Genomic DNA, 13876 nt, shown 5'->3' on the forward strand with positions numbered 1-13876 from the left:
TCCCTAGAATGTCCCTAGACATTTGTTTTCCTTTCTCCAATGTTAAATTCCCTTGTCCCCAGAGTGACCCAGGGTTTTTTGCCCATGTTAAATTTCCATTGTCCCTAGAGTGACCCAGGGTGGTTAATGTTAAATTTACATAGTCCCCAGAGTGATCCAAGGGTGTTTTTAATGATAATTCCCATTGTCCCTAGGGTGACCCCATTCACTGCTGTGGGTTGAACATTGTGACGAAACTGATTTTCACAATAGTGTGTTTTCACATGCCGCAGATGACAGAAAGGCTTCCTTCTTGATGCTGATTTTGAGTTCCAGAACGTTGCATTCTTCACACAATGCCTATCAGCATGCATCTGGGGTCATTTCTGTATCAAAAGATTGGATATCAGTGTACAGCGTGACTTTTTAGAAAATCATAGAATTGGGTCTAGCTAGTTTCAAAGAGTTGTACATGACAAAGAAAAGTATGTTCTACTGAAACTTGTAATTAGATCTTTCTATGGGAATGTAATTTCGAAAAATATGCAGAGCCATACGGTTTGATCAGAATCCATGGATAGAGCAATATATTAGCAAGAATATCAAACTCCTGCATAATGTAACAAGCCACTTCGAAAAGGACTACCTGTTCAAACTCACCAATGACTCTGTATTTGGGAAAGCCATAGAGAATCTGCGAAAGCGTACAGATTTTAATCTGGTGTCCGCCGAAACGACGATGCAAAAGATAAGCTATACAAGTTAATTGCCAGGCCTGCCTTTTCAACGGCCGCTTTACTCAGGAAAAATCTTGCTGGACTACACACCAGTGAAAGCGAACCGTCATGTCTACTTTGGTAAACTAGTTCTCTATCTCAACAATCACCCGATACACGACTTTGACTACAATACATTGAAAGCCAAGCACGGTGATCTGTGTCATCTTTTATAAACAGGCACCGATAGTCTTCGTGTTCAGATGGAAACTGAAAATTTTTATTAGCTGATAAGGCCAATCAAGCAGTAAATACCCAGACGATCATCACTGTATAACATCTCAAACAAACCAGTTCTTGACAAGACGAAGGACGAATACGCTGGAACTCATATTGTTGAGTTATTCGGCTGCAACCAAAGATTTACTCCATTTTGAATCAGGATAAAAAAGAGCGGTGTAAGGCCATGGGATTGAAACAAAGTGTACTGGAAAGATAGAAAACTCATTCACCCCACAATGTCTGTGGAGAGACATTATTTCTCGAAGATGTTTCGTCATGGAATGGATATACTGCGAAAGTGAAAACTACCATATGTACGGCATAAATCACAACAATGTCACACTGTCTCTAATGAATGCAAACGATGGATAAAACTGTATAAAACACTAGCATATAGAGAGATACAAGGATAGTTTGACGACTCAATTGACTACCTGCTGGATTAGCGGAATGAGCTGTCAAATCGGTATGACGACATCATTGATGAATTGCTGATATAATTACAAGGCAAAGCTACCCAGCGGCAGAAGAATATTTTAACGAACTAATAGAACTGTCGTTATATCTGCTCACACTCGCATACACAATGTTACCTTCGTATACTCATACGTACACTTACATTTTTGGTCATACATATGGAAACCATATAAATATATATGTGTGTGTGTGTGTGTGTATATATATATATATATATATATATATATATATATATATATATATGTGTATATATATATATACAAATTATATATATATATATATATATATATATATATATATATATATATATATATATATATATATATATATATATATATATATATATATATATATATATATATATAATTTGTTCTTGTATCAAAATACACTATTTGCAGATTTAGTCCACAGTTGCTACTGACATATTTCAAATGTGTATGTGATAGGAATCCTGATGTTATTCCGTTAGCTCCTTGAACGTGTTTCGTTCCATGATGTACTCTGGCAGCCATTAGGCGATAATGCTAAACTCTTTAATAATGTCTGGACTAATGTTTCCAGCTCGAAAAGACAAGTTCGCAGAGGCGATCAGCAATCTCTTCGCGACTATTGTAGTAATGGCTGACCTTACACTTTTTGTGCTGATAGCAACAACACTTAGTGACTCCAGTTTGTGTATCACTCTTTCGAACCTTACTGTTTCTTTTAGAATTTTATAAAGGGCATTGTCCACAGTGAACTGTTAAGCTTCTTCACTGGCAAACTCATCTATAATTGCTGGAATAAATGGATGGCTCTGCGTTTCCTTTGGCAGTTGTTGTAAATTACGATCTAGCTTATAGAGTGAGTCTCGTATTCTGTACAGCCTAATAGTACTAATATCAAGACTTCTTTATCACATCATTACTAGGATCTTTCCTAGAAGAGTTTAAATTCCCTTTATTTTTGGTGGGAAAAGTTAACGGTTTGGGGGCATTTTGCTTTCCCTTACTCCCAAAATTTTAAATGGGAATACCACTGTTTTACAGGAACTTACCATTGAATTTATTAGATACTATCTGTTATAACAAAAAGGTATTACTCTTGTACAATCAAAAAATTCCATTTTGTCTTATCGCTATTCCCTTCTACAGTTGTAGATACAATACAGCCATTAATTTTGCATATGCTACATCGTTCACCTATGTTTCCCTTTCTCGGCTTCATTAAGTATCCTTTACCAAAACTCACTATACCTTTTGACATAAGTAGTCCACATCGTCTTGCATTTGCTTCAATATCTTCAGATGATGCCTGCTTAGCAACAAATTCGCCAGAGGCGGATATGTCTTTTATACGCGGATCATCTGCACCACCAAGTTCGTGCCAAAACTTTGTCTGACATTGCCCACATTGCATAGCACCAAAGCATGGCGTTCTTCACTTTGCTCCGTTCTACTATGTCTTGCTTTGCAGACTTATTCGCAACGAATGTGTTGGAAGCTTTTGTTTGTGCAGCCGGTTGATATTTTAGCGATGAGACAACTCACAAATTATCTAGTTCATTCCTTATTATGATCTAAATAAGGTTCTAGTTAAAAGAGTAGATGAGTTGCTGTAAACTTAATCGAGTTTGTCTAGCGTGGATTCCATACTGCGGTACGTCTTCATTGTTTCTTTAAAGGATGATCGGCAATTAACGGTTTCTTCATTATATCATTTTGAGTTGCAGTAGAGTGTAGTCTGGCTTTGTCACGTATTCGTATACAAGTGGAGCATTTTTCGGGCATGAATGGTTGGTTGGAGTTGGTGCACCTATTCCTTCGAAATTTAATCCATCGTACTCTACTTTCTTACACGGTTATCATGTTACAAATCGGTAACACTGCATATAAAATAGACCAGCTCTCTCTAAGTATTAAGCTGCCGCAATCAACGGTCGATCTACTCGCCGTTCGGAGCCAAAGAGTAGAAACAGCGAGGAAAGTGGGAAAAAATGACGTTTGGACTTCAGCCACAAGTAGTCACCGCGGACCAGAAAGCTTCGAAGAGGGTTGGAGAACGAGCAGCAAAAGCGGTTAATACAGACCACTTGCTCTGAAAATCTCTCTACTTGGTGTTTCCAATTGGGCCCTCGAAAGGCATTTTTTTTATTACAGCTCTAAACAAATTCAAATGTGATTCTTTCGAAGCATTGTCCAAAACAAAATACTTTAATACCACCATTAACTTAAAAAAAAACTACCAACGTTCTGCTGGCCGAAATGAATTTCCTGGAATTCAAGACAAGACGATTTCTTCCTATTAACTGCTGAGTGCTGAAACCATCTTTGATATTATGTAGAGATTACAGGGTTTTTCAAATTTGCTGCTGAGGTGTACACACTGGATGCCAGATAGGCAACATTGTCATACGTGACAAAACAGACATCCATTTAAGTCTTTTGGTGAAAACCCCATATCATAATTATCATCTACTCAGAGGGAGTAGTGACATGGTTTTCAAAATAACCATTCGGATGTACGACTGGCGCCATTATCATTTAGAGTCAACGAAGGATCAGGAGACGTGTACTGGTGAAAACCCCATGTTGATTAAGTCATCTAATTGTGAAGAGTAGACATAATAGTTTCAAGAAAGCCACCATGTTGCGGGTTAGTCATTTTCATTTAGGACCAACCGGGCACCCTAAGAACCACTCTGGTAAAAAGAAAACGTGTCAACACGACTTTTTATTCAACTGTTGTTGTTGTAGGGTTTAACGCCATTTGTCAGCACACGATAGGCTATACATGGCGGCCAGTATTAATGGTGGAGGAAGAACCCGGGAAAACCCCGAAAAGAACCACCGACCCACGAGAAGCTACTGCCAAGCTTTCTCACATACCCACATTATCCGAATCTGAGACTCGAACCCACGCAGACAGAGGTGAGATGGCAATAATCCGTAACGGAGAGCGCTTTAGACCACTCGGCCACTCGGGGCCCCCTTTATTCAACTGAGTAGCGAAAGCAAGATTTTCAAGATGGATAATCAGATCAGAAATATTTTAACTTAGGATCAACAAAACATTATTAGGCGTCTTTTGGTGAAACCCCATGCTAATATTAATATTATCAATCATTCAGAACAAGTAGTGATAAAAAGATTTTCCAACTGGCCACTGTGGCAGCCGCAGTAGACATCATATGGCATAATTTTCATTTAGGTCTAACTAGATGTTATACGAAGATTTCTGGTGACAACACTATGTCAATATCATTTTCCATTCAAGAGTAGTGATAACAGTATTTTCAAGATGGTTGATGTGGCGGCCATACTAGACATCAGATCGGCACCATTTTCATTTATGATTATTTTATACATAATGAAAAGTCTTTTAGGCAAAATCGCATGCTGATGTGACCAATTCGGGAGGACTAGCCATCCTAATATTTTCGAGATAGCAATTTTCATTTAGGACCAACGAGAATTTAGTAGACCATGCAATCAATGTGTGTGCAAAGTTTCATGGCAATCCTCGAAGTAGTTTCGTTGAGTAGTGATAGCAAACTTGCGTTAATGGATGGACGCCAGACGAATGACCATAGCATCACCTCTTCTGGTATATGGCCAGTAGAGCTAAAAGCAACTAAGAGCACTAATTATCTGAAAGGTAACTTATACCCTTTATTAATTTATATCGTTTGGACATAATGACAATACCTTGTACACTAAATTCTAAATTTGCATGCAACAGGTAAAACACAACTAAACACAATTATTGCAACAACATGATGTTATTGATTTTTGAGAGAGGGCTGATATCACCTATTCATTAAAAGCTGAAATTATCTTCATTCAGATTTAGCTGCACATATCGGTGTATACTTTATACACTTACCGGTATTTTTCGTGGCTGTACAGCTACCATCGGCTGTAGGGTTCTTTTGGTTGACATGTACATTATATTTTCGGAGCAAATCATATGTTTGGTGACTTCTAAATCCACCTGGAATAGCACAACCCTGTCCTGTGGCCATTGTACGTTTTAATGAACAAGTGACATCAGATCCACATATCGTCCATCATTATCAACACAGATTGGGAGGTGGTGGTGATTTATCGGACTAGACTAAGGCAGTATAACTCTAGTCTAGCGTTTCAAATTCATAACTTCGGTGTCAAGTGATGCTGTTGGACCTTTATTGAACTTGGCCTCATACGGATATTATTTAATCAGAGCGCCGTACGCGTATTTAAAATAGTCGCTCATTGCCAAATGGCAAACTCTGTCGAAGTGCCTTGCCATTCATTGTCGATCCTGTCAAGATGAGTTCCAGTGTGAGTAGTATTGTTCGTGTCATTAATCTATCGAGGAACTCGCCCGTGGCATTACTCTACTTGTAGAGGTCGAAAGACCTTTTGGATTGTGTCGAGGAGCTCGACCTGTGTTCCAGCATGAGGATGGTTAAAAAGTTGAGATTTACTTCAAGCTGGCGAATGAACTTAAGGCAGATGCGGTACTGGAGGAGACTGGAAGAGAAAGAAGCCTAGAAGGCACAGAAGAGGTCGCAGTAGGTGCAACAAATGCAGCAGCAACAGAGAGAACATCAGCAACTCAGTAAAGATAAAAATGGCTGATGTTCTAGGAATGGTAGCAGCAGCAGCAGCATTCACTTTAAGTACCCCTTCTATTAAAGGCAGAAGACTGGAAGGCTAAATCTAACCAGGCTCTTGTTAATTTCTCACTCTTCATGAACCCGTTGGGTGGGGACCACGGGTCGAATAGATGTTGGGCATGCAGAGTTCGGCCCGGCAAGTGCATTCACTAAGGAAACTGCTCTTTCCTAGGTGAACCAATGGCCATTTACTGGTCGCTAATGTTTTAATAAATAAAAATACTATTAAACATTGCCAACCTCAACATTTTATTTGTGTTTGTTTGCAAGTAAGTGCATGTAGAAGTTTGTAAAAAAAAATTTTTTTGCTTTAATGTTAACATGTTTTAAAACGTTTAAAAACAGCATACTTTTTGATACTTTTTAATCCTACATATTTTAAAAAATTGTTCTGAAATTTTGTTTTACTTTTGAATTTCTTGTAAATCTTTAAAACATTTTAATACTTTCATTTTTTAAAAATGAGTACTTTATAAATTTTTTTATTTTGAACTATGTTTTTTACAATCTTTTTTTTAAATGTTTAATTTTTTTAAATATTTTGTTTGTATTGGTCAGTATGTTTGACCGATGGTCAGAAAGACTCTATTCGTTAGTCGGTGTGGATGCTTATAATCCAAGTTGTCCAACAATGTTGAATTCCAACAGGATCCCAGAGAAACCGTTCCGGTGGCCTAGTGGTTAGAGCGTCCGCCTCGGATGCGGGAGGTCGTGGGTTCGATCCCTGGCCTAGTCATAACAAAGACTTACAAAAATGGTACTAACAGCTGCCTCGCTTGGTGCTCAGCATTAAGAGGTTAGTGTTGGGACTGGTCTGCCTGGTGTCAGGATAATGTGACCGGGTGGGACATCATGCTACATTTCTCCGACAAGATGCCCCAGTGCTAGGCATCACTATAAACTGCCACACTGCTGACATCGTAGCGATATGACTGAAAAATTGTTAAAGCTACGATAAAAATCCAAATCACACACACACACACACACACACACCGAGGATCCCAGAGGGAAATCCTCCAGTGCTACGACTTAATGTTAATCCGCGCAACGTTTTTTACGTGAAATCCCATGAAGTTAAATTCCCATAGACCTCCAATGTTAAACTTATGGGCTTTTTTAAACAAAATAAATTTCCTCTTTTCCCAATCCAAGATGGCTGTAGAGTACACTTTTCCGTTTCCCCCGAGTAGTGTCCCAGCGCTGGCCCCGTGCATTCAGTGAATAGATGTTGAATATTTTTTAAAAAACAAAGTTGTCATTAAACTGCAGCAGTCTGGTTGAATTTTACACTCATTTCCATTAATACTGTGGGGCGAACACCCTCCGCTGTTAGCTTAACATTTCACGTTTATGTGTTATGTTAAGTAGACACGATAATGCCGCATATTTTTTTAAAATCAGTAATGCTTCATTACATATTCGCTATTTACACAAGAAATAAACAAAATAAGACGAACTACACAAAACACCACTTACATTTTACGTGAACCTAATTATCGATTGTGAAAGTAGTCATTCTAATAAGTATATGTCACTTGTACAAAGTACGCGAAAAACACTAACTTTATCCCGAAGGGATTTGGTCCTGATGTCAAAGGCATTGCAGAAAATAAAGCTCCTTACCTTATACGAGTAATATTTATGCAGCCTGAATTACCCGAGTTTGCTAACGTCAGCAATGGACGATTGCGGGTCACATTAGCCTTTGAATAGTTTTGCTCACGCACAGTTTGGCGTGTATACATGACATTATAAATGTTTTGCTTAAAACTGAAAAACACAAACCTTGGAATATCACCATGAACAAGGCAAGAGAAGAATGTCAGAACGTGGCTTTATTCTGAGTATGTGGTCAAGAGAAATTTATCTCGTATCCCAGTTAGATAAGATTGTTATAATTTGTTTCAAATTTCTGGTATGAATCAAATCTTTTTATTCCCACAATTTTTACCTTGGGGACTTTTACAACCTACATAACATAAAATGGATGAGAAGACTGCTTTTATATCTTGTGTCTTCTGATAAATAGTAAATCATTTATTTAATTGTCCACAATGGCCATCTTGTAGGTCCCTGGGCAGGGCACTTGGAATTTAATGTTCCAGTCGACTAGCTCACCTACAAATGAGGAACAATCATCTTTATTGGCATTCGACTGGAATTGAACTTACGATGAAATGACATCCGATACTGAGTGACTTGTGTATGATCGGTCGCTCTACGCCATGGAAAGTAGGGACACAGCTACTGTATAAGATCCATTTTTCTGTTAATAAAGAATTCTTATGAGATTCTAAGTTATATAATGTAGTTTTTGGCCAACTCGACCGATGAATGGTCCATGTCTTCAATGGTCTTTAAAAGTAATATTCATGAAGGCTTGTCTTTAACTTTGTAAGCATAATTATATGTTCTCAGATTAAACAAATTGTTAGACATTCTTCTTAAACAAATAATGGACATTTGTAACGATTTGCAATAAACTAGGTCAGTAAGCCACACCCAATAGAATTACATACACAAAATGAGAAAATTTTAATTCGAGTATGTTTAAATTTACATGATAAAAAAGAAATATTTAACTCATTAGAGCTTTTTTAATCGTCTATAAACAATGAAAGATTTAGCTCATTGAGGTTATTTTACCGGCGGCTGTAAACAATTAAATATTTAACTCCTTAGTTTTTTTTTTTTTTTTAAATAAATCGTTTATAAAGCAAAAAAAGATTTAGCACATTGCATTTATTTTGCCGACTGTATACAGTGAAATATTTAACTCATTTACAGACAGTAAAGAATGAAATAATGAGCATTAACAATCAGAAATATATTCCAATAGACATACAAAATAGTTACATATATTCGTTCATCTTTAAGAAAAAACCCATATGCATACACATAAATGCATATGAAAAAAACATGCATACATATTATAAATATACAAGGACAAGAGATTTTTGCATGATTATGCTCTAACATACAGAATATACATATATAAGACCAGTGTACATGCTTGGGATCATATATATATATATATCACAAGATAACAAAGTTAAGAGCAAGTAACAGAATATATCGAGGAAGATATATGAAATAAAAGTAAAACTAAAGAATTTAATGCAGCTAAAGCAGATTAGGAAATCTTCACAACTGAAAATTAAAACACAATGCAAAAATCCATTTTTAGAAAAAAGCTTATACATCGTAAACCACGAGAACTAATGGTGAGGACGATAAAAACCTGTAAGGCCGTAAAATACTTATTTCATATAGACTATAAATATGAAGCGTTTGGCTAACTTTGATTTCTTCTTCATTTCGATTTCGCGTTGGTGCAAGTTCCGGTTAAAGCACATTTGCCTTTTGAAAATGGCGGGTGTTGCATTATTGAATAATTATTTTGATTCAGTTGAAATAGAAGGCTTGTCAGAAATTATAAAAGAAAAGATAGAAGGCCTGTTGTCTAAGCAAAAGTCTGAGTCAGACGAACTCAAAGCCAAGCTCGAAAAAACACGAGTAAATGCAGGTAAACAATATAGTCATTATTGACTACTGTGATGCTATAAATTGTGTTGTTTATATTTCGCTGAATGCATCCAGTACTTAAAGGGTTGCAAATTATTCCAGGCTTGAATGATTCAGGGCAATTATATTGTACTGGCACCCATTAAAAATGCAAGCAATCACAGGCAGTCTGTGGAATTTGCACAAAAATCGCTAACTTAGTGGTACATTATAAGCCGTCTCCCCTGATATGTATATTTGTGGGTGCAGCGTCTTACTGCCTAAATAACGGCTTTGTGTAGTGTGTTTCCCAGTCGACTGGTATGGTGGCGAGAGGCCACATTTCAGGAATATCTCACACTTGACAGTAGTTCTATAATATAAGACGTATTACATGTTATTTATGTTTTAGTGCTACGTCTTACTGCCCAAATAACGGCCTTGTGTAGCGTGTTAAGATGCCGGTTAAGATCGTAACAAGTAGTAAAAGTTTCAAGAATATATCACACTTGGCAGCCCATATCGACAATCTTCCACAGATTTATGTGTAATTAATATACTTACTATGTTTTTATCCTGGTTGAATCAAAATCTGACACTAGTAAAACGATGCAATTTCATGTTCTGTTACATTTGAATTTGTTGAAAGACGGTAGTTGAGGTATGCCGAAGTAAGCTCATGTGGGGATATATTGAACAAAACAAAACATTATTTACTGTTCCAATAGGCACTACAAACAATATATTTTTTATTCGTTTTGTTAAAGAATAATATTTCATCTTAACCTAATTTTGGCATTCCCGGCTTCCGTTGCTTTCCAGCCAACAAAACTTGAAAACAGGTCCATTTGCTTGTGTGAGAATTTGAATTTATTAGGAAAAAGACATCAAAGTAAGTAAAGTCTGACTAATACATTATAACTTTAATTTGTAGAAAAGTGATGATACAGGCTGCCAAGTGTGTGAGATATTCCTGAAAATTTGACTTTCGTTATGATGTCAGTCGACATCAAAACATACTAAACAGTGCTGTCGTTTAGGCAGACTTGGCGCCCAAAACATAATATCAAAGATGAGGTCTTAATCTTGGCAGCATTTATCTACAGTTTTCTAACAAGTTAAAGTCATGTTGCTTTAGTCAGACTTTACGTACTCTGATGTCTTTTTTATAAAATAAATTCAAATTCTGACATAGGTAAATGGATAAGTTTTCATTTTGGATTGACCTAAATTTCAGTTGGTTGGAAGCCTGGAAAGTTGAAATTAGTTAAAGGGTGTCAAGACTTGAATGATACAAATAAAAAGATACTAATCTTGAAGAAAGTGTTTACATAGCTTAATTTCATTCAAGGTACATATCACTATTTAACTGATTTTAGCATTGGTTTTTGATTTTTCAGTTTTTGCATCAGGTGGTGAATTCTTAATAATTGGCACACACTTCTGCTTCAGTGCTCACCAACTGTATAGTTTGTGTTTTACCATCAGGTTGATGATTGGTCTGTGTATTTAATCATGATATGCAGGGGCCTTAGAGTTTTCTTTTTTGAATGCTGTAAAAATGTTATTGTTGCAATATCAAAGTCGAAAACAAATGAAGTCAGAGATGCATTGGATATTTTTTTAACCAGTAAAACCAGTTGCTTTGCTAAAAGCATCTGATAGCCTGACACTTCAGGGCCCCCACTCACTTCAGATTGGGCTTGTCCAGCATGTGTTTGTTACATGTAGCATGTATAAATGGTAAGCAGTCATGATTGGAGCTGATGTGAAACTATCCTTTGGGCAGTTTAAATACCAGCAATAAAAAGGCGAGGATGTCAAGTATGAGCCACCATTTCCCATATTATTTCATTGGCTGACAGTAGCTAGTTAAATGTGTTTGAAGACTGCAGTGGGTGAGTCCATTGTGTGATTTGCATAGGTAGAATCAGGACATGCAACAACCCAATATAGGTATGTTAGATATGTGTAAGAGATGTTAGATATGTCTAGGAGAACAAAAGTTATTACATATCATTCTCATGAATAAGAATGTTTAAGCCATAATTATTATTGATTTTTGACAAGTTTGTGAACAGCAGCAACATTTCTTTCAAGTCAGATTTTACTGTATATATAAAAAGCAAAGCATGATCATTTCATATGTCAGAATAGATCTCAAGTGTGATTAATTTTTTAAGCTGATTTAGGAAGCTATTATCTGTCAGTAATGTCCAACAAAATAAGTTGATAAATCCTGCTCGATGGAGTTCTGCTTTATGAAGCACGCCTGCAAAAATATATGGCGGGGGTAATTAATTATTTGCACATACTACAGACCTGTCAACATACCTCAACTTGATTCTAATCAGGATTCGCTCAGAGAATCCAGCAGAGATGTTTGAACACCAGGACCATCTAGTCTCTAGTGATTGTAGTGATAAACACTAATGACAATTGCATTACCTTCAAACCCCCTATTTAATTTTTTTAATTGTAGCAATCGTAATGTTGAATGGCAAATAATACTAAAAAAACGGGAACATTTTGAGCATATGGAAATTGAAGTCTGGACTTGTGGAATTTCAGTCAGGAGTTGTGATTTTTGTTAAAGTCACCTGCCTTGGGCCTTTGTCTAAAAATGTTTTCTTTGAGCTCTGAGTAGCTTTAAGTTTTGTAATTAGTTCTTGTGCTAATACTGAGGGTTAGATACAATTACATACTACACATAAGGAGTATTAATGGCTACCTAATGTTTGAACTAAGTGGATTCCAATCTAATGATGATCTCGGTTCCTTTAGGGTAAAAATATTGTATCGAGGACTTTTATCAGTTGCTAATGCCCTGGCTTACCTTAATTATAAAACAGTCGCATAGGAACTGCTCGATGTATATTTAAACAGTGATGCATTGTGAAGTCAGCATGGTCAATACACAGCTGATTGACATTCATGCTGTAAAAGTCATTGCTAATTATAGGTAACCAATGATATATGGAGAATGAAATAGTACTGTTCCCCATTCATTGGCCAGGTGGTTAATAAAGTTATGCAGATGATCTACATAAGGTGGAATGGCCTACAGATGGTGCCCCATTAGAAAGTTTAATATTAATAATTTACCTGTGTCCTTCAAAATCTTAAATATAAAATTTGCTGTGTTTTTGTTGGTGGGCACAAGGTTTTTTTCAGGAAAATCAGCTATTTTTTTGGATGGGCCAGACAGGCAACTTAGAATACGAGAGTGGCCCAATCTTGAATAAGAGGGACCACGGCCATCGTACCATCAGATTTGTTGAGTTCTGTTGATACCTACGTTGTCTCAGTTTAGTGTGTTATGGATTAAGGGGTTTGTAAGAGGCTAAGGTAGGATAAAAACTCAACAAAATTGGTTATTTTACACCCTGGTTTGGAACTCATTGCATTTAAAGAAACAACATCAATTGTATATTTTGTGAAAACTGCAAAAGAAAAATGCTGTCTTTATCAGGATATTAATCATGTTCTGTTTTATTGTTTTATAAGACATAGTAGAGCTGAAATGAATACCAAATTTTCCTGTATATATTGTATATTTACACAAGTTTTTTATTTATTTATCCTAAGATTTTTTAGAGGAAGCTATGAAATTTTAACAATATTCACCACAAGATCAAGTTGGTTCTAAAATGAAAATGGCTGCTTTTACAAACAGTATGGCTGTTGCAGTGGCCATTTTGGAGATCATGTTATTGCTTCTCCTCCTGAATGGATGGTCATGTCAGCATGTGGTTTTCCATGAATGCTTCTGTTAACCTCCAGTTCACTGGGAGAGATCCATTCCTATCTATAAAGATCACCATAAGGCCACTCAGAATTTAACCTTTGTTTTCCTGACTTCTGTTCCATGAGGAATAATAATAATAATGCTTTATTTATAGAAGGTGATTCATTTATTTTCTCTTGAGACCTCTTAGTATAAAGTAAAACAATCTGCATTATTCAAATTAATATTTATTTTATTAAGTCTTTAGTATTATAAATACTAAATCTACTAGTAACATTTACATGCTCATGATATCTCTTAACTCTTTAAGTTCTGCAAGTACTTAACTGCCCTGTGTACTAAACCTGATAAGCAGCCTGCCTTCTAACAGCTGTTTGTAGGCTGAACCCCAGAGCATAATAATGGCTGCCTGAGTGAGAGCTTCTTAAGTTAGTACACTTGCTGTCTACATTTTCTATATGTCTTATCCCATGCAAATTATGTATACAATTTTAAACACTTACAAAACTTTTGTGCTACTCATTTCCA

The 13876-nt window shown here is 36.4% G+C and overlaps 2 protein-coding genes across 7 annotated transcripts in view; one reads left to right on the forward strand and one right to left on the reverse strand.

Moving 5' to 3' along the window:
• Positions 1 to 7975, reverse strand: part of LOC149807037 (glucokinase regulatory protein-like) — a 64847-nt gene extending 56872 nt beyond the window's left edge. Inside the window, exon 1 of one of the 3 annotated variants that reach the window (XM_089960963.1) lies at positions 7882 to 7975. Coding sequence is in view for 1 of the 3 variants with exons in the window: in XM_089960954.1 (XP_089817080.1) it covers positions 7720 to 7841 (122 nt within the window). In the remaining 2 variants the exon portion in view is untranslated. Of the gene's footprint in view, positions 1 to 7719 lie in introns of all 3 variants that reach the window. The other 2 variants (XM_089960954.1, XM_089960971.1) reach the window with 2 other exon arrangements.
• A 1454-nt stretch (positions 7976 to 9429) lies between these two features.
• LOC149807038 (nucleoprotein TPR-like) overlaps positions 9430 to 13876 on the forward strand; it is a 293006-nt gene continuing 288559 nt past the window's right edge. For all 4 annotated transcript variants that reach the window (XM_089960984.1, XM_089960994.1, XM_089961010.1 and 1 more), the window contains exon 1: positions 9430 to 9622. In XM_089960984.1, the coding sequence (XP_089817110.1) occupies positions 9466 to 9622 (157 nt within the window). In that variant the 5' untranslated portion in view covers positions 9430 to 9465. The remainder of the gene's footprint in view (positions 9623 to 13876) is intronic.

This window comes from Sinohyriopsis cumingii, chromosome 1 (genome assembly GCF_028554795.1).
Source record: "Sinohyriopsis cumingii isolate HCF-2022 chromosome 1, ASM2855479v2, whole genome shotgun sequence".
Lineage (NCBI taxonomy): Eukaryota > Metazoa > Mollusca > Bivalvia > Unionida > Unionidae > Sinohyriopsis > Sinohyriopsis cumingii.